Below are 23,108 nucleotides of genomic sequence, written 5' to 3'. Positions count from 1 at the left end.
GCGGCTGAGGCTTCACTAACAGGAAAGGTGTAGTGGGCGTTTACAAACTGGCTTGAACTGGAGGCGCACAAAACTATGGGAATTGTTTTGGTCTAAGCTAATCCACTCCCACTACCAGGAACTTCAAGGCTGTAAAGAACAGGATTTACTAGGAGCATGAAGTTTGAATTGCAGAAGCAAAATTGGCTGACAGTTACAAGGTTAGAATCCATAGCAGACTGTATGATATTTAGATGATGTTTTAAGATTTTTTTAGGTTCCCACAGAACCCCTTTAAAATACAGGATCTGTTTTTTTCTTTATTTTTTTGTTCTTCTGATCCGAGAAATGGAAAACTAAACTGTGATGTGAACCCAACCTAAATGTGATATATAAAACTTCCTTTACGTATATTATAATGCTTAAAATATATATATAGGGGAAATTACTCTTATCATATTAATGTTGATACTTTATTTTTCCTAAATAAGTGGAGAAGATGTCGCACTCAGAACACTTAAATGACACCAGGTGCTCCTGTAAATTGAGACCACTCACTCAATATAAAAGGGCATGTAATATATAAATGAACAGGGCACTCAAGGATAACCGTGACCATGTATTGGAAGCAATGATGAGCTTTATTATTAAAATAAATATAGTTAATAAAGTAAAACAATGATCAACAATTATAAATGCAATGCAATATATTACAGATAAAAAATAGATAAAAAATAATCGACAGATAAAAATATTCGACAGATAAGAAATATTCGATTGATCAAAACCAGCAAAAATTTTCGATAGTCCAATCTAATAAATCTTCGGTCCAACGATTATGGACATCCGAAAAAACTTATTATCGATAAGTCTATTCGTTTAGTATATCGAGACCACAGTCATATGCTTTACAATTGTTCAGTTTGTCACGGCGGCGTCCCGCCAAAGCGACGTAAGTAGCGGCAACTCGCTACTAAATAGCTTGCAAGCAAATAGAATCCTTTACCTTTGTGTCGACCAAATATTCGTCCGAAATTATCACAAGAGTCTTCAGATGTACTCACTCCTAGGATATGCCATTTGATGTTTGTAGCAATATTCAATCAGGAGGTTAGAAGGCTCTCTGTTCGGTCTATTCGGTTATGGTCGATATTGGTAAGGTAAGTCTTTCAGTACAAAGATGGGGTGTAGCACCAGACGCGTTTCGGGGTCCAACCCCTTCCTCAGTGGTATGAGGAATTTATATATTACATGCACTTTATTTTTCCTAAGAGGTAAATTTACTTAACCTAATACACTTTTTTTCGTAGATAAGAGTCTATTAATAATCACTCCTGGGAGAAGCAAGTAGTTTCGTTTCCTAGGAATCTGGAAAGGAGGGGCACTGCAAGTACATAAGCTGAGTGTCTCCAGCACTGCACACAGCAGAAGCAAGAAACAGGCTGGTACTCTACAAGCAAAAGAGGTAAGAAGAGGAAGCTCAGAGAGTATAATCTGCATTCCACCTAATTAAAAAATTCAACCGTAAGTGTAACTACCGGTAAATGTTTTTTTGTTATCTATTTTCTAATGAATAGGCTTGCACTTTTTTACAGTACTATTCTATGTAAGTTGCTATAGATTGCAGAACACATAGGATAGCTAAACATAGTTTATTGAAGTGAGCACAATTGCAATGTATCATGTGTTTTCTATGTACCCATTAAGGTGCTGCAGCACAACTTTTGTGGCTTGTAATAAAGGCCATTAAATTCATATGATTTTTTTGAGGCATTGTTTTTTTTTTTTTAAATAACACACCATTTTTTTAAATTAAACATACAAAAGGATCAAAGTGTGAGGAAAGGGTTATAAAATGTCACTACAAAAAATGTAGTGTTTTTTGGTATTTTTTATAATTTCCTATGTAACATCTGGCTGCAGAATTTTTGCTAAAAAAAATAAATAAAAAGGCCCTACTTAAAATGTGGTGAAAAATACAAGTAGTGAGGAACCACATTAACTATTCTGCGCAGGTAAATATTACTTAGACAGGAGCTCATGTAGCCATGGTCTGTAAAAGTTACATTCAGGAATCAAACTGCTACATAGAATATATGACTAAGGCCTATTGCACACGACCGTATGGCTCTTTCAGTGTTTTGCGGTCCGTTTTTCACGGATCCGTTGTTCCGTTTTTTGTTTCCGTTGTGTTTCCGTTTCTGTTCCGTTTTTACGTTCCGTTTTTCCGTATGGCATATACAGTATACAGTAATTACATATATAAAATTGGGCTGGGCATAACATTTTCAATAGATGGTTCAGCAAAAAAACGGAACGGAAACGGAAGACATACGGATGCATTTCCGTATGTGTTCCATTTTTTTTGCGGACCCATTGACTTGAATGGAGCCACGGACCGTGATTTGCGGGCAATAATAGGACATGTTCTATGTTAGAACGGAAAAAACGGAAATACGGAAACGGAATGCATACGGAGTACATTCCGTTTTTTTTGCGGAACCATTGAAATGAATGGTTCCGTATACGGACCGTATACGGAACGCAAAAAAACGGCCAGTAAACGGGAAAAAAAAACGGCCGTGTGCAGGAGGCCTAAGGCTTCTTTTACATGGTTAGTTTTGGGTCAGTGATTTTCATCATTTTATTTGTAAGACAAAAACCGGGAATGGAACCTACAGAGAAAAGGTACGATGGGAAGATGTGGACCTCTTCTGTGTGTTGGACCCACTCCATTAAAAATTCAGATAACCCCTCTTTCCCCATTTTTCATATAAAAGTGAAATAAAAATAAACATGTCATGCACATGTCTGGTAAAAAAAAAAAATACGGGTCCAGTGCTAAATCTTTCACCCCAATGATCTCACATGTGGCCATCTATCATCATGTCAAGTATAACAAGGTACAATGCAGTGGCTGTGTGACTATGATGTCTCTTATCAGCCCCGCCCTAGCCCTTCTAAAATTTGGTGTGGTGGTCCTAAATATAAAGACTTGCGTAGGTTAAGCTGGGGACACAATGATGGATGCTGTTGGGTGTGAAATTAAGGATCACACAGGCTGGTTTTCTGGTTCTTTGTTTTCTATGGAGATAAGTGGCTTTAAAACTACCTGACAACTACTAATCCCCTCAGCAGTGAAATACCATGTATGCTGAGCCAAAAGTGTCTATTTTTGGAGGAGTGGTAGAAAATTGCCTTCAGCCAAAACCTCCCCAACTGACTGTTCTTGTATTTATAGACAAATTAGTGCACAATTGTGATTTCAATATCACAGACTACCTGCAAGATACACATTTGCAACTTGGACTGCAACCTTATTCTTTTTATGAGCTTGTCCATATTTCACGCTCAACTTTTCCATACTGTGGTACCTAAGGCTGCTGCCACATTCAGTTTTTAAATCCAAAACCAAGAGTGGATTAATAATAAAAGATGATGTCATATCTATTCTTAATGTTTTCTTTCCCTTATATTCTTCTCTCCCATATTATAACGGACGGTGTCACACATGTTGGGTTTATATACTGGGGCTCATCAACAAAGTATCACACATGATGGGCTTAGATATCTTGCTCAGAAGACAGTATTGCACATGATAGGCTTAGATACACAGCTGAGCAACACAGTATTACACGTGACAAGATTAGGTAACCCCGGCTCAGTAGCCAGTACAGTATAGGATAGTATGATAGGAATGGGTAGAACAGCTTGTAGCACAGTATCATGCATGGTAGGATTAAATGCAGAGACTTGCATTTGTCGCAACACCTGTGCGACAAAATATTGCTGCATAGGCATTTAACCACCTCAGCCCCCAGTGCTTAAACACCCTGAAAGACCAGGCCACTTTTTACACTTCTGACCTACACTACTTTCACCGTTTATTGCTCGGTCATGCAACTTACCACCCAAATGAATTTTACCTCCTTTTCTTCTCACTAATAGAGCTTTCATTTGGTGGTATTTCATTGCTGCTGACATTTTTACTTTTTTTGTTATTAATCGAAATTTAACGATTTTTTTGCAAAAAAATGACATTTTTCACTTTCAGTTGTAAAATTTTGCAAAAAAAACGACATCCATATAGAAATTTTGCTCTAAATTTATAGTTCTACATGTCTTTGATAAAAAAAAAAATGTTTGGGTAGAAAAAAAATGGTTTGGGTAAAAGTTATAGCGTTTACAAACTATGGTACAAAAATGTGAATTTCCGCTTTTTGAAGCAGCTCTGACTTTCTGAGCACCTGTCATGTTTCCTGAGGTTCTACAATGCCCAGACAGTACAAACACCCCACAAATGACCCCATTTCTGAAAGTACACACCCTAAGGTATTCGCTGATGGGCATAGTGAGTTCATAGAACTTTTTATTTTTTGTCACAAGTTAGCGGAAAATGATGATTTTTTTTTTTTTTTTTTTTTTTCTTACAAAGTCTCATATTCCACTAACTTGTGACAAAAAATAAAAAGTTCTATGAACTCACTATGCCCATCAGCGAATACCTTGGGGTCTCTTCTTTCCAAAATGGGGTCACTTGTGGGGTAGTTATACTGCCCTGGCATTCTAGGGGCCCAAATGTGTGGTAAGGAGTTTGAAATCAAATTCAGTAAAAAATGACCTGTGAAATCCGAAAGGTGCTCTTTGGAATATGGGCCCCTTTGCCCACCTAGGCTGCAAAAAAGTGTCACACATCTGGTATCCCCGTACTCAGGAGAAGTTGAGGAATGTGTTTTGGGGTGTCTTTTTACATATACCCATGCTGGGTGAGATAAATATCTTGGTCAAATGACAACTTTGTATAAAAAAATGGGAAAAGTTGTCTTTTGCCAAGATATTTCTCTCACCCAGCATGGGTATATATAAAATGACACCCCAAAACACATTCCCCACCTTCTCCTGAGTACGGAGATACCAGATGTGTGACACTTTTTTGCAGCCTAGGTGGGCAAAGGGGCCCATATTCCAAAGAGCACCTTTCGGATTTCACTTGTCATTTTTTACTGAATTTGATTTCAAACTCCTTACCACACATTTGGGCCCCTAGAATGCCAGGGCAGTATAACTACCCCACAAGTGACCCCATTTTGGAAAGAAGACACCCCAAGGTATTCCGTGAGGGGCATGGCGAGTTCCTAGAATTTTTTATTTTTTGTCACAAGTTAGTGGAAAATGATGATTTTTTTTTTTTTTTTTTTTTTTCATACAAAGTCTCATATTCCACTAACTTGTGACAAAAAATAAAAACTTCCATGAACTCACTATGCCCATCAGCGAATACCTTGGGGTCTCTTCTTTCCAAAATGGGGTCACTTGTGGGGTAGTTATACTGCCCTGGCATTCTAGGGGCCCAAATGTGTGGTAAGGAGTTTGAAATCAAATTCTGTAAAAATTGACCTGTGAAATCCGAAAGGTGCTCTTTGGCATATGGGCCCCTTTGCCCACCTAGGCTGCAAAAAAGTGTCACACATCTGGTATCTCTGTATTCAGGAGAAGTTGAGGAATGTGTTTTGGGGTGTCTTTTTACATATACCCATGCTGGGTGAGATAAATATCTTGGTCAAATGCCAACTTTGTATAAAAAAATGGGAAAAGTTGTCGTTTGCCAAGATATTTCTCTCACCCAGCATGGGTATATATAAAATGACACCCCAAAACACATTCCCCACCTTCTCCTGAGTACGGAGATACCAGATGTGTGACACTTTTTTGCAGCCTAGGTGGGCAAAGGGGCCCATATTCCAAAGAGCACCTTTCGGATTTCACTTGTCATTTTTTACAGAATTTGATTTCAAACTCCTTACCACACATTTGGGCCCCTAGAATGCCAGGGCAGTATAACTACCCCACAAGTGACCCCATTTTGGAAAGAAGAGACCCCAAGGTATTCGCTGATGGGCATAGTGAGTTCATGGAAGTTTTTATTTTTTGTCACAAGTTAGTGGAATATGAGACTTTGTATAAAAAAAAAAAAAAAAAAAAAAATCAGCATTTTCCACTAACTTGTGACAAAAAATAAAAAATTCTAGGAACTCGCCATGCCCCTCACGGAATACCTTGGGGTGTCTTCTTTCCAAAATGGGGTCACTTGTGTGGTAGTTATACTGCCCTGGCATTTTCCAGGGGCCCTAATGTGTGTTAGGTAGGTAAATGACCTGTGAAATCCTAAAGGTGCTCTTTGGAATATGGGCCCCTTTGCCCACCTAGGCTGCAAAAAAGTGTCACACATGTGGTATCGCCGTATTCAGGAGAAGTTGGGGAATGTGTTTTGGGGTGTCATTTTACATATACCCTTGCTGGGTGAGAGAAATATCTTGGCAAAAGACAACTTTTCCCATTTTTTTATACAAAGTTGGCATTTGACCAAGATATTTCTCTCACCCAGCATGGGTATATGTAAAATGACACCCCAAAACACATTCCCCAACTTCTCCTGAGTACGGCGATACCACATGTGTGACACTTTTTTGCAGCCTAGATGCGCAAAGGGGCCCACATTCATTTTATGAGGGCATTTTTAGACATTTGGATACCAGACTTCTTCTCACGCTTTGGGGCCCCTAGAATGCCAGGGCAGTATAAATACCCCACATGTGACCCCATTTTGGAAAGAAGACACCCCAAGGTATTCAATGAGGGGCATGGCGAGTTCATAGAAATTTTTTTTTTTTGGCACAAGTTAGCGGAAATTGATATTTTTTATTTTTTTCTCACAAAGTCTCCCGTTCCGCTAACTTGGGACAAAAATTTCAATCTTTCATGGACTCAATATGCCCCTCACGGAATACCTGGGGGTGTCTTCTTTCCGAAATGGGGTCACATGTGGCGTATTTATACTGCCCTGGCATTCTAGGGGCCCTAAAGCGTGAGAAGAAGTCTGGAATATACATGTCTAAAAAATTTTACGCATTTGGATTCCGTGAGGGGTATGGTGAGTTCATGTGAGATTTTATTTTTTGACACAAGTTAGGGCTCTTTCACACCTGCGTTATTGTCTTCCGGCATAGAGTTCCGTCGTCGGGGCTCTATGCCGGAAGAATCCTGATCAGGATTATCCTAATGCATTCTGAATGGAGAGTAATCCGTTCAGGATGCATCAGGATGTCTTCAGTTCCGGTACGGAACGTTTGTTGGCCGGAGAAAATACCGCAGCATGCTGCGCTTTTTGCTCCGGCCAAAAATCCGGAACACTTGCCGCAAGGCCGGATCCGGAATTAATGCCCATTGGAAGGCATTGATCCGGATCCGGCCTTAAGCTAACCGTCGTTTCGGCGCATTGCCGGAGCCGACATTTAGCTTTTTCAGAGTGGTTACCATGGCTGCCGGGACGCTAAAGTCCTGACAGCCATGGTAAGTGTAGTGGGGAGCGGGGGAGCAGCATACTTACCGTCCGTGCGGCTCCCCGGGCGCTCCAGAGTGACGTCAGGGCGCCCCAAGCGCATGGATCACGTGATCCATGTGATCACGTCATCCATGCGCATGGGGCGCTCTGACGTCATTCTGGAGCGCCCCGGGAGCCGCACGGACTGTAAGTATACCGCTCCCCCGCTCCCCGCTCCTACTATGGCAACCAGGACTTTAATAGCGTCCTGGGTGCCATAGTAACACTGAAAGCATTTGGAAGACGGTTCCGTCTTCAAATGCTTTCAGTACACTTGCGTTTTTCCGGATCCGGCAGGCACCTCCGGCAACGGAAGTGCATGCCGGATCCCAACAACGCAAGTGTGAAAGAGGCCTAAGTGGAATATGAGACTTTGTAAGAAAAATAAATAAAAATTCCGCTAACTTGGGCCAAAAAAATGTCTGAATGGAGCCTTACAGAGGGGTGATCAATGACAGGGGGGTGATCAATGACAGGGGGGGGTGATCAATGACAGGGGGTTGATCAATGACAGGGGGGTGATCAGGGAGTCTATATGGGGTGATAACCACAGTCATTGATCATGCCCGTGTAAGGCTTCATTCAGACGTCCGTATGCGTTTTGCGGATCCGATCCATCTATCAGTGCATCCGTAAAAATCATGCGGACATCTGAATGGAGCTTTACAGGGGGGTAATCAATGACAGGGGGGTGATCAGGGAGTCTATATGGGGTGATCACCACAGTCATTGATCATGCCCCTGTAAGGCTTCATTCAGACGTCCGGATGCGTTTTGCGGATCCGATCCATCTATCAGTGGATCCGTAAAAATCATGCGGACGTCTGAATGGAGCTTTACAGGGGGGTGATCAATGACAGGGGTGTAATCAATGACAGGGGGGTGATCAGGGAGTCTATATGGGGTGATCACCACAGTCATTGATCACGCCCCTGTAAGGCTTCATTCAGACGTCCGGATGCGTTTTGCGGATCCGATCCATCTGTCAGTGCATCCGTAAAAATCATGCGGACATCTGAATGGAGCTTTACAGGGGGGTAATCAATGACAGGGGGGTGATCAGGGAGTCTATATGGGGTGATCACCACAGTCATTGATCATGCCCCTGTAAGGCTTCATTCAGACGTCCGGATGCGTTTTGCGGATCCGATCCATCTATCAGTGGATCCGTAAAAATCATGCGGACGTCTGAATGGAGCTTTACAGGGGGGTGATCAATGACAGGGGTGTAATCAATGACAGGGGGGTGATCAGGGAGTCTATATGGGGTGATCACCACAGTCATTGATCACGCCCCTGTAAGGCTTCATTCAGACGTCCGGATGCGTTTTGCGGATCCGATCCATCTATCAGTGCATCCGTAAAAATCATGCGGACATCTGAATGGAGCTTTACAGGGGGGTAATCAATGACAGGGGTGTAATCAATGACAGGGGGGTGATCAGGGAGTCTATATGGGGTGATCACCACAGTCATTGATCATGCCCCTGTAAGGCTTCATTCAGACGTCCGGATGCGTTTTGCGGATCCGATCCATCTATCAGTGGATCCGTAAAAATCATGCGGACGTCTGAATGGAGCTTTACAGGGGGGTGATCAATGACAGGGGGGTGATCAGGGAGTCTATATGGGGTGATCACCACAGTCATTGATCACGCCCCTGTAAGGCTTCATTCAGACGTCCGGATGCGTTTTGCGGATCCGATCCATCTATCAGTGCATCCGTAAAAATCATGCGGACATCTGAATGGAGCTTTACAGGGGGGTAATCAATGACAGGGGGGTGATCAGGGAGTCTATATGGGGTGATCACCACAGTCATTGATCATGCCCCTGTAAGGCTTCATTCAGACGTCCGGATGCGTTTTGCGGATCCGATCCATCTATCAGTGGATCCGTAAAAATCATGCGGACGTCTGAATGGAGCTTTACAGGGGGGTGATCAATGACAGGGGTGTAATCAATGACAGGGGGGTGATCAGGGAGTCTATATGGGGTGATCACCACAGTCATTGATCACGCCCCTGTAAGGCTTCATTCAGACGTCCGGATGCGTTTTGCGGATCCGATCCATCTATCAGTGCATCCGTAAAAATCATGCGGACATCTGAATGGAGCTTTACAGGGGGGTAATCAATGACAGGGGTGTAATCAATGACAGGGGGGTGATCAGGGAGTCTATATGGGGTGATCACCACAGTCATTGATCACGCCCCTGTAAGGCTTCATTCAGACGTCCGGATGCGTTTTGCGGATCCGATCCATCTATCAGTGCATCCGTAAAAATCATGCGGACATCTGAATGGAGCTTTACAGGGGGGTGATCAATGACAGGGGGGTGATCAGGGAGTCTATATGGGGTGATAACCACAGTCATTGATCATGCCCCTGTAAGGCTTCATTCAGACGTCCGGATGCATTTTGCGGATCCGATCCATCTATCAGTGCATCCGTAAAAATCATGCGGACATCTGAATGGAGCTTTACAGGGGGGTAATCAATGACAGGGGGGTAATCAATGACAGGGGGGTGATCAGGGAGTCTATATGGGGTGATCACCACAGTCATTGATCACGCCCCTGTAAGGCTTCATTCAGACGCCCGTATGCGTTTTGCGGATCCGATCCATCCATCAGTGGATCCGTAAAAATCATGCGGACATCTGAATGGAGCTTTACAGGGGGTTGATCAATGACAGGGGTGTAATCAATGACAGGGGGGTGATCAGGGAGTCTATATGGGGTGATCAGGGGCTAATAAGGGGTTAATAAGTGACGGGGGGGGGGTGTAGTGTAGTGTAGTGGTGCTTGGTGGGACTTTACTGAGCTACCTGTGTCCTCTGGTGGTCGATCCAAACAAAGGGGACCACCAGAGGACCAGGTAGCAGGTATATTAGACGCTGTTATCAAAACAGCGTCTAATATACCTGTTAGGGGTTAAAAAAAACACATCTCCAGCCTGCCAGCGAACGATCGCCGCTGGCAGGCTGGAGATCAACTCTCTTACCTTCCGTTCCTGTGAGCGCGCGCGCCTGTGTGCGCGCGTTCACAGGAAATCTCGCGTCTCGCGAGAGGACGCACCGGCGCGTCCACCCAGAAGAGCAGGGCCGCCGCAAAGACGCAATCCTGCGTACGGCGGTCCTGAGGTGGTTAAGAATCGAAAACGAGGGTCATGTGATATTTTTACACAAAAAATGTTCATAAAAGACCCCCACTAAGTCTATCATGTGACACCCTACCAGTGTATCTATTCCAATGATATTTGAGAACATATGATTTATCCAGTGTGTGGCAACCTATAATATATAATGCAGAGCTGCTAAGCCTGTGTATCTAAGTCTATCATGTGCTATACTGTGAATGCAGCCTAAGGGCCCCTACTCCCTACACACATGAATTTGCACTGACATTTCATTTACCACTAAAATACACCAAACTGCTTGCTGGCTAGGATTAAGGCCCCTTTCACACTTGCGTTGTCCGGATCCGGCGTGTACTCCATTTGCCGGAGGTGCCCGCCGGATCCGTAACACCGCAAGTGAACTGAAAGTATTTGAAGACGGATCCGTCTTCAAAATGCGTTCAGTGTTACTATGGCACCCAGGACGCTATTAAAGTCCTGGCTGCCATAGTAGGAGCGGGGGAGCGGTATACTTACCGTCCGTGCGGCTCCCGGGGCGCTCCAGAATGACGTCAGAGCGCCCCATGCGCATGGATGACGTGATCCATGTGATTGCGTCATCCATGCGCGTGGGGCGACCTGACGTCATTCTGGAGCGCCCCGGGAGCTGCACGGACAGTAAGTATACTGCTCCCCCGCTCCCCACTACACTTTACCATGGCAAACAGGACTTTAGCGTCCTGGGAGCCATGGTAACCATTCAGAAAAAGCTAAACGTCGGATCCGGTAATGCGCCAAAACGACGTTTAGCTTAAGGCCGGATCCGGATTAATGCCTTCCAATGGGCATTAATTCCGGGTCCGGCCTTGCGGCAAGTGTTCAGGATTTTTGACTGGAGCAAAAAGCGCAGCATGCTGCGGTATTTTCTCCGGCCAAAAAACGTTCCGTTCCGGAACTGAAGACATCCTGATGCATCCTGATGCATCCTGAACGGATTTCTCTCCATTCAGAATGCATTAGGATAAAACTGATCAGGATTCTTCCGGCATAGAGTCCCGACGACGGAACTCTATGCCGGAACACAACAACGCAAGTGTGAAAGAGCCCTAAGGCCCCTTTCACACGAGTGTGACGGATTAGGTCCGGATGCGTTCAGAGTGCGTTCAGTGAAACTCGCACCATTTTGCAAGCAAGTTCAGTCAGTTTTGTCTGCAATTGCGTTCAGTTTTTTCCGTGCGAGTGCAATACGTTTTGATGCGTTTTTCATGCGCTTGATAAAAATCTAAAGATTTACAAACAACATCTCTTAGCAATCATCAGTGAAAAACGCATTATATACGCACTTGCTTCCGGATGCAATGTGTTTTTCACTGAAGCCCTATTCACTTCTATGGGGCCAGGGCTGCGCAAAAAACGCTGAATATAGAACATGCATTTTTCACGCAACACAGAACTGTTGCGTAAAAAAAAAAAAAAGCTCATGTACAGAGACCCATTAAAATGAATGGGTCAGGATTCAGTGCGGGTGCGATGCGTTCACATCACACATTGCATCAGCACGGAAAACTTGTGTGAAAGGGACCTTAAACATGAAATGCTTAATGATACTGAATAAAAATAGTACTACAAATATCAGGTGATTAGACACACTGGTAGCACAATATCATGCCTAAGACATGTAGTGCCCTTGTGCAAGGGTACTTTGGAGTCTTGATGTTTGTGGACATTTACTCTTAATTTTATATATATATATATATATATATATATATATATATTTTTTTTTTTTTTTTTTTTTTATTATTATTATTATTATTATTATTTTTGTATGTACATTACATTCTCCTCTGTGGTAGCGCCCCCTGTTTTTTATCCTTCTGGTCACCCTGCTGGTGCATTCAGAGGTGGACTAACATTCCCAGTAGCTTTCCTGCTCTCTTCATCCTCCCAGTGCTGCTGAAGAGATCTTATAGTAAAGTGGTAAAGGGGCCTAGACACGTTTTATTCATTCTTTCCTTCTAAATTCATAGTAATATATATGGCTATGCTATATCCCTCTATAAACAGTGGAGAAGGAAACTGAAAACTGAGGTCTAAGGTACTGTGTGTGGGGGGATTTTTTTTCCAAAGAAAAGGGGGCAGGGGTAAATAAACAGACTGCTATAAACTCCTGAAGTTGCAGATGCTTAATTCGCAGGGTTGGACTGAGGTCCACCAGTAAAATTAGTTCTGGGGGCCCACTGTACAGCTACATGCAAATATTATCTGCTCATGTAGTGGTAGGTAGCAGGAAGACTCTCAAGATGACAGATTATGGGGTCCCTGCAGCAACTTTAAGAAGACAGGTGCGCCCTGGAGAAAGGGAATACTTACTGGTGTGCCTCTGTACTTACCGTAGATCACATCTCAGCCACCAACACATCTATAATAAAAACCTGAGTAGTTTGTTAAAATATACCCCGTTTTTAAAAGGGTTTTCCTGGCTTTTAGTATAGATGACCTATCCTCAGGATAGCTCAATAATATCAGATCGGCGAGGGTCCGACACCTGGCCGATCAGCTGTGTGAAGGGGAGGAGAGTGTGCCATCTCCTGTCTCTCTTCCTGCTCACCATAGACATAGCAGCACCGAGCAGGAAGAGAGACAGGAGACGGCAGGTGCGCAGAGCATGTGCCTCCTTTTCATACAGCTGATCTGACACCTGTCACCCCCGCCTGAGGATAGGTCATCAATATTTAAAGTGAGGGTTGTTGGGGTGGCGGCTTTATGTTCTGGGAATTGTTTGGAGCTGGACTGGATTTCTTATAGGGGCCTATACATTCTAGCTTTTTCTACCTCCTTTTCCTCTCTCCCCTCTCCATAGACTTCTATGGGCAGCTTGTAATCTATCAGTGAGTTGATAATCCATCTTGCCTGTTAAAATAGACTTCAGCTGTGAATTGAGAGTGAATAATCAGTGCATGAGGCAAGGAGGAGGTGAAGTGGCTGAGAAGTGGAGAAAGAGGCATTTTTCTCTGATAATACTGAGTTTTTTTTTTATATATTCACCTGTATTGTACTATTGATTTATACAACATTTGTGATTGTTTAACCCCTTAACGCCCAGCACCTTACATGTACAGCAGTCCGGCAGTCACTGATAGCCGGACCCCTGCTGTATGCCGGTGCATTAACCCCTGCACGGCCCCGGTCAGCGCTGACTGCGGCACGTGCGGACTTCAGACGTGTGCATGATGTCCATAGGGTCCCCGCGTTGCTGTGATGGGGACCCAATGGCAGGGATGGCAGCCCGATGCCTTCCTTAGGCATCATTGCTGCATTCCGGAAGAGCCTGTGAGAGCCAGCCCCCTGAATCTCACAGGCAAGCAGGCTGAAGTGTATTACAGTGTGTAATACACTTACAGCCAATGCACTACAATACAGAAGTATTGTGATGCATTGTAAAGGGGATCAGACCCCCAAAAGTTGAAGTCCCAGAGTGAGTGAGACAAAAAATAAAGTGAAAAAAAGTTAAAAAAAATAAAGTTTTCAAAAAAGATTTTATAAGTTTCAAGTAAAAAATAATAATAAAGTGTCCTTTTCCCAAAATAAAGTAAAAAATAGGGAGAAAAAAAAGGTATCGCCACATCCGTATCGACTAGCTCTATAAAAATATCACATGACCTAACCCCTCAGGTGGAAAAAAAAAAAAAAAAAAAAAAACTGTGCTAAAAAAAACTTTCTTTGGTCACCTTACAACACTAAAAGTGCAATACCAAGCGATAAAAAAGGCATATTCCCCCTAGAATAGTACCAATCTAACTGTCACCTCATCCCGCAAAAAATGAGCCCCTACCTAAGACAATCACCTAAAAAATATGGCTCTCAGACTATTGAGACACTAAAACATTCTTTTTTTTTTGTTTTAAAAATCATTGTGCAAGTAGACATATTAGGTATCGCCGCATCCGTAACGACCAGCTCTATAAAAATATCACATGAACTAACCCCTCAGGTGAACACCGTAATTTTTTAAAATAAAAACTGTGTCAAAAAAGCATCACAAAAAGTGTAATAGCAAGCGATCAAAAAGTCATATGCACCCCAAAATAGTGCCAATCAGACCGTCATCTCATCCTACAAAAATGATACCCTACCTAAGACAATCTCCCCAAAAATAAAAAAAAAATGGCTTTTAGAATATGGACACACAAAAATGCTTTATGTAAATCTGAAGCAAACAACCAGAAAAGTAGTCACATTTAGTATTGTCGCATCCGTAACAACCTGCTCTATAAAAATACCACAAGATCTAACCTGTCAGACGAACATTGTAAATAACAAAAAATAAAAACGGTGCCAAAACAGCAATTTTTTGGTTATCTTGCCTCACAAAAAGTGTAATATAAAGCAACCAAAATTCATATGTACGCTAAAATAGTACCAACAAAACTGCCACCTTATCCCGTAGTTTCCAAAATGGGGTCTTTTTTTGCAGTTTCTACTCTAGGGGTGCATGTGACATGGCAACTTAAAATTATCTCAGTGAAATCTGCCTTCCAAAAACCTTATGGCGTTCCTTTACTTCTGCGCCCTGCCGTGTGCCCGTACAGCAGTTTGCGACTACATATGGGGTGTTTCTGTAAACTACAGAATCAGGGTAAGGCCTCTTTCACACGACCGTATGGCTTTTTCAATGTTTTTCACGGGTATGTTGTTCTGTTATTTGTTTCCGTTGTGTTTCCATTTCTGTTCCGTTTTTCCGTATAGCATATAGAGTATACAGTAATTGCATAGATATAATTGGGCTGGGCATAAAATTTTCAATAGATAGTTCCACAAAAATGGACATACAGATGCATTTCCATATGTGTTCCGTTTTTTTGTGGACCCATTGACTTGAATGGAGCCACGGAACGTGATTTGCGGGCAATAATAGGACATGTTCTATCTTTCAACGGAACGTAAATACGGAAACGGAATGCATACGGAGTACATTCCCTTTTTTTTTGCGGAACCATTGAAATGAATGGTACCGTATACGGAACACAAAAAACGGCCCGTAAACGGATAAAAAACGTTGTGTCAAAGAGGCCTAATAAATATTGAGTTTTATTTGGCTGTTAAGCCTTGCTTTGTTAGTGGAAAAAAAATTATTAAAATGGAAAATCTGCCAAAAAAGTGAAATTCTGAAATTTCATCTCCATTTTCCATTAATTCTTGTGGGACACCTAAAGGGTTAACAAAGTTTGTAAAATTAGCTTTGAGTTTCTAAAATGGGGTCATTTTTGGCTGGTTTCTATTATGTAAGCCTCACAAAGTGACTTCAGACCTGAACTGTTCCTTAAAAAGTGGGTTTTGGAAATTTTCTGAAAAATTTCAAGATTTCCTTCTAAAGTTCTAAGCCTTCTAATGTCCCCAAAAAATAAAATGGCATTCACAAAATTATCCAAACATGAAGTAGAAATATGAGGAAAGTAAAATAGTGTAACGGATCTCCTGGCACCCCGACCGGGTACCTCCGTCGAATGATGCTCCTAGTGCTTCCCGAAGGACTCCAAGCACTCCACTTGACACCTTAAGCACTGCAGACCCCACGAACCGCCGAAGCTTGGTTGAGTTCTCACCGTCTCCTTCCCACCCTGGACCTACGACAGGGCTCCAGGCTCCAGTGGGTGAACCTCTCCTAAATCCAGAGAGCAGGAACAGCTCTGACAAGAGCTAGGAGTTATAGCCAGGGGAGTATACAGCGTATAGCAATCCCCATACACATGAGACGAGGCTCTATGTTGAATGTAAAACAGGAACTCTTTATTGAACACACAGCATTGACTTATATACACATGACATACTGAGGACATGACATAGCAGCCAATCCTGTACAGTTTAAACACAAAACTAACCCTATTCAACAAACACAATGGCATTGTCTGTGACGCAATTAACAAACACACTGGCATTGTCTTTGACGCAATCAACAATGAACATGCAAACAGATATCTTCACCCCCTCCATAATGAATGAATGGGAAGAGGAGACACATGTGATGGGATTATCTCCTGAGTGTATCATAGGAGTCGGCTGCTATTATAATCAACTATCTTAATCCCATCACTAACACAATCAGTGGGAGTCTCAGTGCAGAGTTAACCCTTTTTGTGTTGCTGAATCCACACCATGCCTTTTTAATGGGCAAGAGGAAATATGTGGTATATAAATTACACACATAAATCAGGGTTCATAGTTCCTTGTAACCCCAAAAGATCTTAGTGGGTCTCCATAGTTCTCGGTCCATAGTCTGTAGGAAGGAGGCTGGCCCTCAGGCTTCTCCAGCAGCCCCAGTGACGGTTCAGTCCGTCACATTTCTCCCCTCCCAACAGTAGACTAACCAGGTACCTGAACTCCTGTCGGTTGGTGCCTGAGTTAGTCGAGTAGCCCACCCATAAACAAACACTGGTCCTGTTGAACTCTGGGACCTGGCTCTGTTCTGTATGTCCCCAGCTGTTGATTGGGCATCTGCTACTCCTTGCTTCATTGTTGTTCTCTAGCTTGGAGCTGTAGGTACTTGGTGGGCCGAGGCCGACTGCTCTCTGCCCAGATGCCAGCTCTTCCGCTGGGGTAGCCAGTGGGGAGTCAGGCTCTGGACAAGAGGATAGGGGAGGGCAGAGGCCGACTGCGCTCTGACCAGATGCCAGCTCTTCTGCTGGGGTAGCCTGTGGGGAGTCAGCCTCTGGACAAGAGGATAGGGGAGGGCAGAGGCCAACTGCGCTCTGCCCAGATGCCAGCTCTTCCGCTGGGATGGGGTCAGGGAATCCTGCCCCCAGGACCTTGTTGTGGATCAGCTGTGGAGAGGAGGGATCGTTTACCTCCTCCTCCTGGCATTCCTGCGGGGTTGGTGGGGGATCCGTACCGGCCGTCCAGCATCCCGGTAGGCCTAGTGCAGAGACTGCGGTCCCATCTGCACCATCGGAGTTAGGGGTGCTGTCCCCCTGTGGTTGGGGAGAGAGACCGATTGTCTCCTCTCCCTTCAAGGTACACTGCAGCTGGGGAATGGAGACGATGCTCTCCTCTCCCTGCAAAACATACTGCCGCTGGGGAGCAGGACCGACTGTCCCTACTCCCTGAAACTCCGGCTGCCGTTGGGGATCTGGGCCGACTGCCCAGCATCCCTGTAGGGCCGGTGGAGAAATCTCGGTCCCATCTCCACCTGCCATATGGGGTTCCCCCCAGGACCAGTCTATGAGGTCCCCTACCTCTGTAGCTGGTACTGAAGCAGGGGATACTTCAGTCGGGTCTTCCCAGTAAACCTCCACAATATCCTCCCAGCTGAAGGGCTCTGGACCTGGGTCTGACACTCTGCTCTCTCGCTGAGCCCTCTCACTGGAGTGGAACAGCTGCTGGTAGTCCTGTTCCAGCTTCATCTCCCAGGTCACCAGGTGGACCAGGTCTTGCTCAATTTTGTGAGTGTCGTCCCAGTCATACCTGCTCTTCCACTCAAAGAGGTCCCTGAACCGGGCTTGTGTAGGGCTCCCCAACTCCAGCTCTGAAAAAGTCTCCCATAACAAGCCAGGAACATCAAACTCCTCTCCCTCTGGCTTGTTATGCTCAGCTGTCCTGGGTAGGTACTGTGCCCCAAACCACCAGAGCGCCTGGTAGGCATCTTCCAGCCACAGCTCCTGCCATGCTAGGTGTTCCAATTCCTTTACCCATTCCTCCCAGGGCTTCTCTCCCAGGAAGGGCATCCGCAGGGCTACGCGCTTCTGCAACCGCTGGTCTTCCGTGGGGAGTCTCTCGTCCCGCAGATACTCCACAATACCCAGTGCCTGGTACCAGATGCCTTTGCGGGCTGTATCTCGGTCATCCATGACACCCTTATCGTACTCCACTGCTGTTTCCATTCTGCTGTAGCCAGGGGCGCTGTACGGATACTAGGGTTGCCCTCAATATGTTCCACGAACGGTGTCTCCGAGCTGCTCCTCCTCGCACTAGGACACCATCCCACTGCTTGCCACCAATGTAACGGATCTCCTGGCACCCCGACCGGGTACCTCCGTCGAATGATGCTCCTAGTGCTTCCAGAGGACTCCAAGCACTCCACTTGACACCGTAAGTACTGCAGACCCCACGAACCGCCGAAGCTTGGTTGAGGTCTCACCGTCTCCTACCCACCCTGGACCTACGACAGGGCTCCAGGCTCCAGTGGGTGAACTTCTCCTAAATCCAGAGAGCAGGAACAGCTCTTACAAGAGCTAGGAGTTATAGCCAGGGGAGTATACAGCGTATAGCAATCCCCATACATATGAGATGAGGCTCTATGTTGAATGTAAAACAGGAACTCTTTATTGAACACACAGCATTGACTTATATACACATGACATACTGAGGACATGACATAGCAGCCAATCCTGTACAATTTAAACACAAAACTAACCCTATTCAACAAACACAATGGCATTGTCTGTGACGCAATTAACAAACACACTGGCATTGTCTTTGACGCAATCAACAATGAACATGCAAACAGATATCTTCACCCCCTCCATAATGAATGAATGGGAAGAGGAGACACATGTGATGGGATTATCTCCTGAGTGTATCATAGGAGTCGGCTGCTATTATAATCAACTATCTTAATCCCATCACTAACACAATCAGTGGGAGTCTCAGTGCAGAGTTAACCCTTTTTGTGTTGCTGAATCCACACCATGCCTTTTTAATGGGCAATAGGAAATATGTGGCATATAAATTACACACATAAATCAGGGTTCATAGTTCCTTGTAACCCCAAAAGGTCTGAGGGGGTCTCCATAGTTCTCGGTCCATAGTCTGTAGGAAGGAGGCTGGCCCTCTAGCTTCTCCAGCAGCCCCAGTGACGGTTCAGTCCGTCACAAGTAGTAACTGTTTTTTGGGAGTTATTACTATATATTATAAAAGTAGAGAAATTGAAATTTGGAAATGTTTCCACATTTTTGATAAATTTGGTATTTTTTTTATAAATAAAAATGAAATTTTTTAACTCAATTTTACCACTGTCATGAAGTACAATATGTGACGAGAAAACAATCTCAGAATAGCCTGGATAAGTAAAAGCGTTTTTAAAGTTATTTCTACATAAAGTGACACATGTCAGATTTGCTAAAAATGGCCTGGGCAGAAAGGTGAAAAATGTCTTGGTCCTGAAAGGGTTAAATTATAGTGTTTTGTTTTATTACAGGGGAACAAACAAAATAGCTCTGACCGAGAATGAATTCTATAACTTGGTATGAAGAATTTGATAATGAGATAGATGAAGCTGAGGTTCCTGGCAGATGGAATTTAGTTGTGGATGAAGACCTTCTGAAACAGGCTAATGCTAGATACTTTGACCAGAAAACGTTTGGCAGGTAAAAAACCTAAAGCTTTAAATATCACAAGTAGAAAATACTTAGGAGTATTGGGAAACATTTGTAGAGCTTTGTGTGGAATGGAGACCAGCATTTAACTACAGAACATATAGTGCGCAAAATTTAAACAGACCATTTATTTAAGGGATGACTTCTACAATCTATTTAAGGGTCCATTCACACGTCCGTAATTTTGGCACTTTCAATGGGGCTAAAACGGATGCAAATCCGCATTTTCGGGATCCGCATCCGTTTTTTCGGGATCCGCAATTCCGTTTCTGAAAAAAAATACAGCATGTCCTATTCTTGTCCGCAATTGCGGACCAGAAAAGGCATTTTCTATTATAGTGTCTGTGATGTGCGGTCCGCAAATTGCGGATCGTACATTGCAGGTGTCCGTGTTTTGCGGATCCGCAAAACACTTACGGACGTTTGAATGGACCCTAAAGGAATTCTGTGTTTTTTTTCCTTTCAATGTTTTAGCATTCAGTACTTCTGTATGCTAATACATTGTGGCCTGTGTCATTATAATAGAGTCTTTTTCTAGTGCAATAGAAAAATAGTATGCCCTAACAATCTGCCCTATGTAAGAACAGCTTGGGGTCTTTTGTAGGTATCAATGGCTGACTGTATGAGGGTTCCCCAGCCCTCGATCATGGTCGCTATTGACGAAGCAAAGGGTTAAATGGCTAGGATTGGAGATTCTTCCGATCCTAGTGATTAAAGTGAGTGCTAAGCTGTCATTAGGCAGCCACACATCCGCTCTAAGGGGACATGGGCCACCTATACAGTTCTTATACTCGAGCAATGGCTAAAGACATATTAGTGATCTTTAGGGGTTAATCAGCCTAATATAACAATATTTTGGACAAAATGTAACTTGTTTACCATTCTGTTTATGTATAAAAACATATATGGGGTCATTTATCAAACTGGTGTAAAGTAGAACTGGCTTAGTTGCCCATAACAACCAATCAGATTCCATCTTTCATTTTTCACAGCTCCTTTGGAAAATAAAAGGTGTAATCTGATTGGTTGCTGTGGGCAACTACACCAGTTCTACTTTACACCAGTTTGATAAATGACCCCAATAGTGTTGTTGATGTAGGCAGGGAGTCCGTGGAGCTGAGGGGGCTTCATATCAAAGAATAAATTGCCCCCTTCTGCTGCTGGTTAACACCACCATACTTCTAACTACATTTTCACAAAGGATGTTTACAGAGACATGCTTGTTAAGTTCTATGACAATGTCACTAATTTTCTGCTATTTATCAGAGAACTATAACAATTTGAGTATTTCTGACATGTATTTTTTCTACTTTTCTCTTAGCTTTTGCTGCTTACGTTGTAATCGCACATGGTTCTCATCAAAAGTATTTATATTGTTCCGTATGAAACGTGGGGAGGTGACAATGAGGATTTTCAAACAGGAATGTCAGAAATGCAAACGTCCAAAAATGCAGGAGCCTTCAATATCAGATGAAAATGTAAAAATTGTCATCAGCAATGTGGTCAATCATATCCAAAGGGTATTTTATGGGGAAGAAAGGGTGAATGATGACCGTCCACCAAACATTCATAACAAGCTGGATGGCCCACATGATGAAGCGCACTGTGAGGCTTGCAAATACAATCTGTGTGATAGGCAGACTAAGGGTGCCAATGCGTCTTCAATGGCTGTCGGCCGATCAGTAGTTCAACCGACAGCTATCTCACCTTCTCCATACACAGGCACGCTCTGTGTGGCCAACCGTGCATCTGTTTTCAATGGCGAGAGTGAAGAAAGTCTCTACCAGACACCTCTGACTGTAGAAAAATACAATTCACGTTATCCTTCTCCTCCCCGATGTTATGAGAGTGAGGAGTTTCCCACACACTCTAGATTGTCGACTGGGTCCAGACGACAAGACAGTCATGTGTATGATGAGGATCATGAGTCCACACAAGAAACAACATCATCTCGTTGGTTACCTGCTCTTGCTGTGGGTGTTGGTGCATTAGCACTACTGGCATTTTCAATGCATAAAACAAAAGAAAACAAGAGAGGAGGTTTCTAGAGCATTAACCTATTTACAAGGAGCAGGAAAAGGGTATCATAGACCTACTAACCTGCAGCTATCATAGACCTACTAACCTGCAGGAATTATGGAGAATCATTCCTGGCTGTTGTAGGATGCTGCTGAGTACACAGGTTGAAGATGAGGTTCTGTAATGTCTTCTTTAGTGTTGACCGAATCGAAGTCCACAAAGTGAAGCCGAATAAATTTGCCCTGAAATGGTGGTAAAAAAAAAAAAATCATATTTACCTCATCTGTTTGAGCGTGAAGAGCCGGCTGCCGCCATCTTGATTAAAGATCCAGAGCAAAATCCAGTGCGCGGTGATGTATGACATCAACACGCGAGCCAATGTGATGACGTCATCACAGGGCATGCAAGATTTCATGCTAGATCTTCAATGAAGATGGCGGCAGACGGCTCTTGGCGATCAAATGAATGAGGGTAAGTATAATTTTATTATTTTGGCATCTGAGGGGTACAATGATGGGTACGGCACAATCACTGTTCCCTGTCATTGCACCCAATGCTTACAAAGAAATTTGCTTTGTGACAAAGTTATTCATCACAAAGTGATTTTTTTTTTTGTAAAATTCAGCGAAGCAGCAGATTCGAATTTTAGAAAACTTCATTTATCTCTAGTCTTCTTACAAATACAGCACATTTTATTGATGAGTAAAATGGCACAATGCATTTTGATCCCATATCAAGATCACCCATTGAATGTACAGTACTTACTGTAGATTTTACTGTTATTTATGGAAAAAGCCTTTTATGTGATTGTACTTTAGGCTGATACAGGATCAAAACACATTGCGCTATTTAGTTTGTCAATAAAATCTGCTACTTCTGTATGACTTTTTTAGAACCAGCTACTCAGCAATACTCAGCACCAGCCTTGAGCAATTCTTGTCCTCATGCCTTCAATGTATTTATCTAAATATTTTAAAATGGGGAAAATATGATTGTTCTTGTATTATAATAAATTAAGCAATATTTGCAAGATTGCATAACTTATTTCTGCATGAGCATCAACACATCTCTGTTATATAGATTTGTAATTTAATATTTGCTTTAAAAATACTAAAAGGCCAACTAAATTTTTCTTAGGAGCATATAAGCAACTGCAGAAGCATAACTAGGTGGCCTACTACCCAGGGGAATTATTCAGTGCAGCCAAACAAAAAGAATCTTGTACTCACCTGTAGAGTGAG

The 23,108-nt window shown here is 43.3% G+C and overlaps 1 protein-coding gene and 1 long non-coding RNA gene across 3 annotated transcripts in view; both read left to right on the top strand.

Moving 5' to 3' along the window:
- The window catches only part of LOC120997996, a 253,359-nt gene extending 230,931 nt beyond the window's left edge, over window positions 1-22,428 (top strand). The window contains exon 4 of the long non-coding RNA XR_005778275.1: window positions 21,929-22,428. This is a non-coding gene — a long non-coding RNA (uncharacterized LOC120997996). The remainder of the gene's footprint in view (window positions 1-21,928) is intronic.
- On the top strand, window positions 1,320-21,929 carry LOC120997995 (receptor-transporting protein 4-like). 2 transcript variants are annotated; one of them, XM_040428399.1, is made up of 3 exons: window positions 1,320-1,444; window positions 19,671-19,839; window positions 21,170-21,929. In XM_040428399.1, exons 2-3 carry the CDS (start codon window positions 19,700-19,702, stop codon window positions 21,894-21,896), a joined length of 867 nt encoding a protein of 288 aa, XP_040284333.1. In that variant the 5' UTR covers window positions 1,320-1,444; window positions 19,671-19,699; the 3' UTR covers window positions 21,897-21,929. The 2 variants fall into 2 exon arrangements, with proteins under 2 accessions (XP_040284333.1, XP_040284332.1); XM_040428398.1 differs by having other exon boundaries at window positions 1,407-1,503.
- Window positions 22,429-23,108: the final 680 nt, after the last annotated feature.

This window comes from Bufo bufo, chromosome 4 (genome assembly GCF_905171765.1).
Source record: "Bufo bufo chromosome 4, aBufBuf1.1, whole genome shotgun sequence".
NCBI classification, from domain to species: Eukaryota; Metazoa; Chordata; class Amphibia; order Anura; family Bufonidae; genus Bufo; species Bufo bufo.
This window is presented reverse-complemented; position numbering and strand designations above follow the sequence as displayed.

Coding starts and splice junctions, on each gene's coding strand:
- LOC120997995 (XM_040428399.1), top strand. CDS start 19,700: ATGAATTCTATAACTTGGTATGAAGAATTTGATAATGAGATAGATGAA. Junction 19,840..21,169: donor GACCAGAAAACGTTTGGCAG/GTAAAAAACCTA, acceptor CTTTTCTCTTAG/CTTTTGCTGCTTACGTTGTA.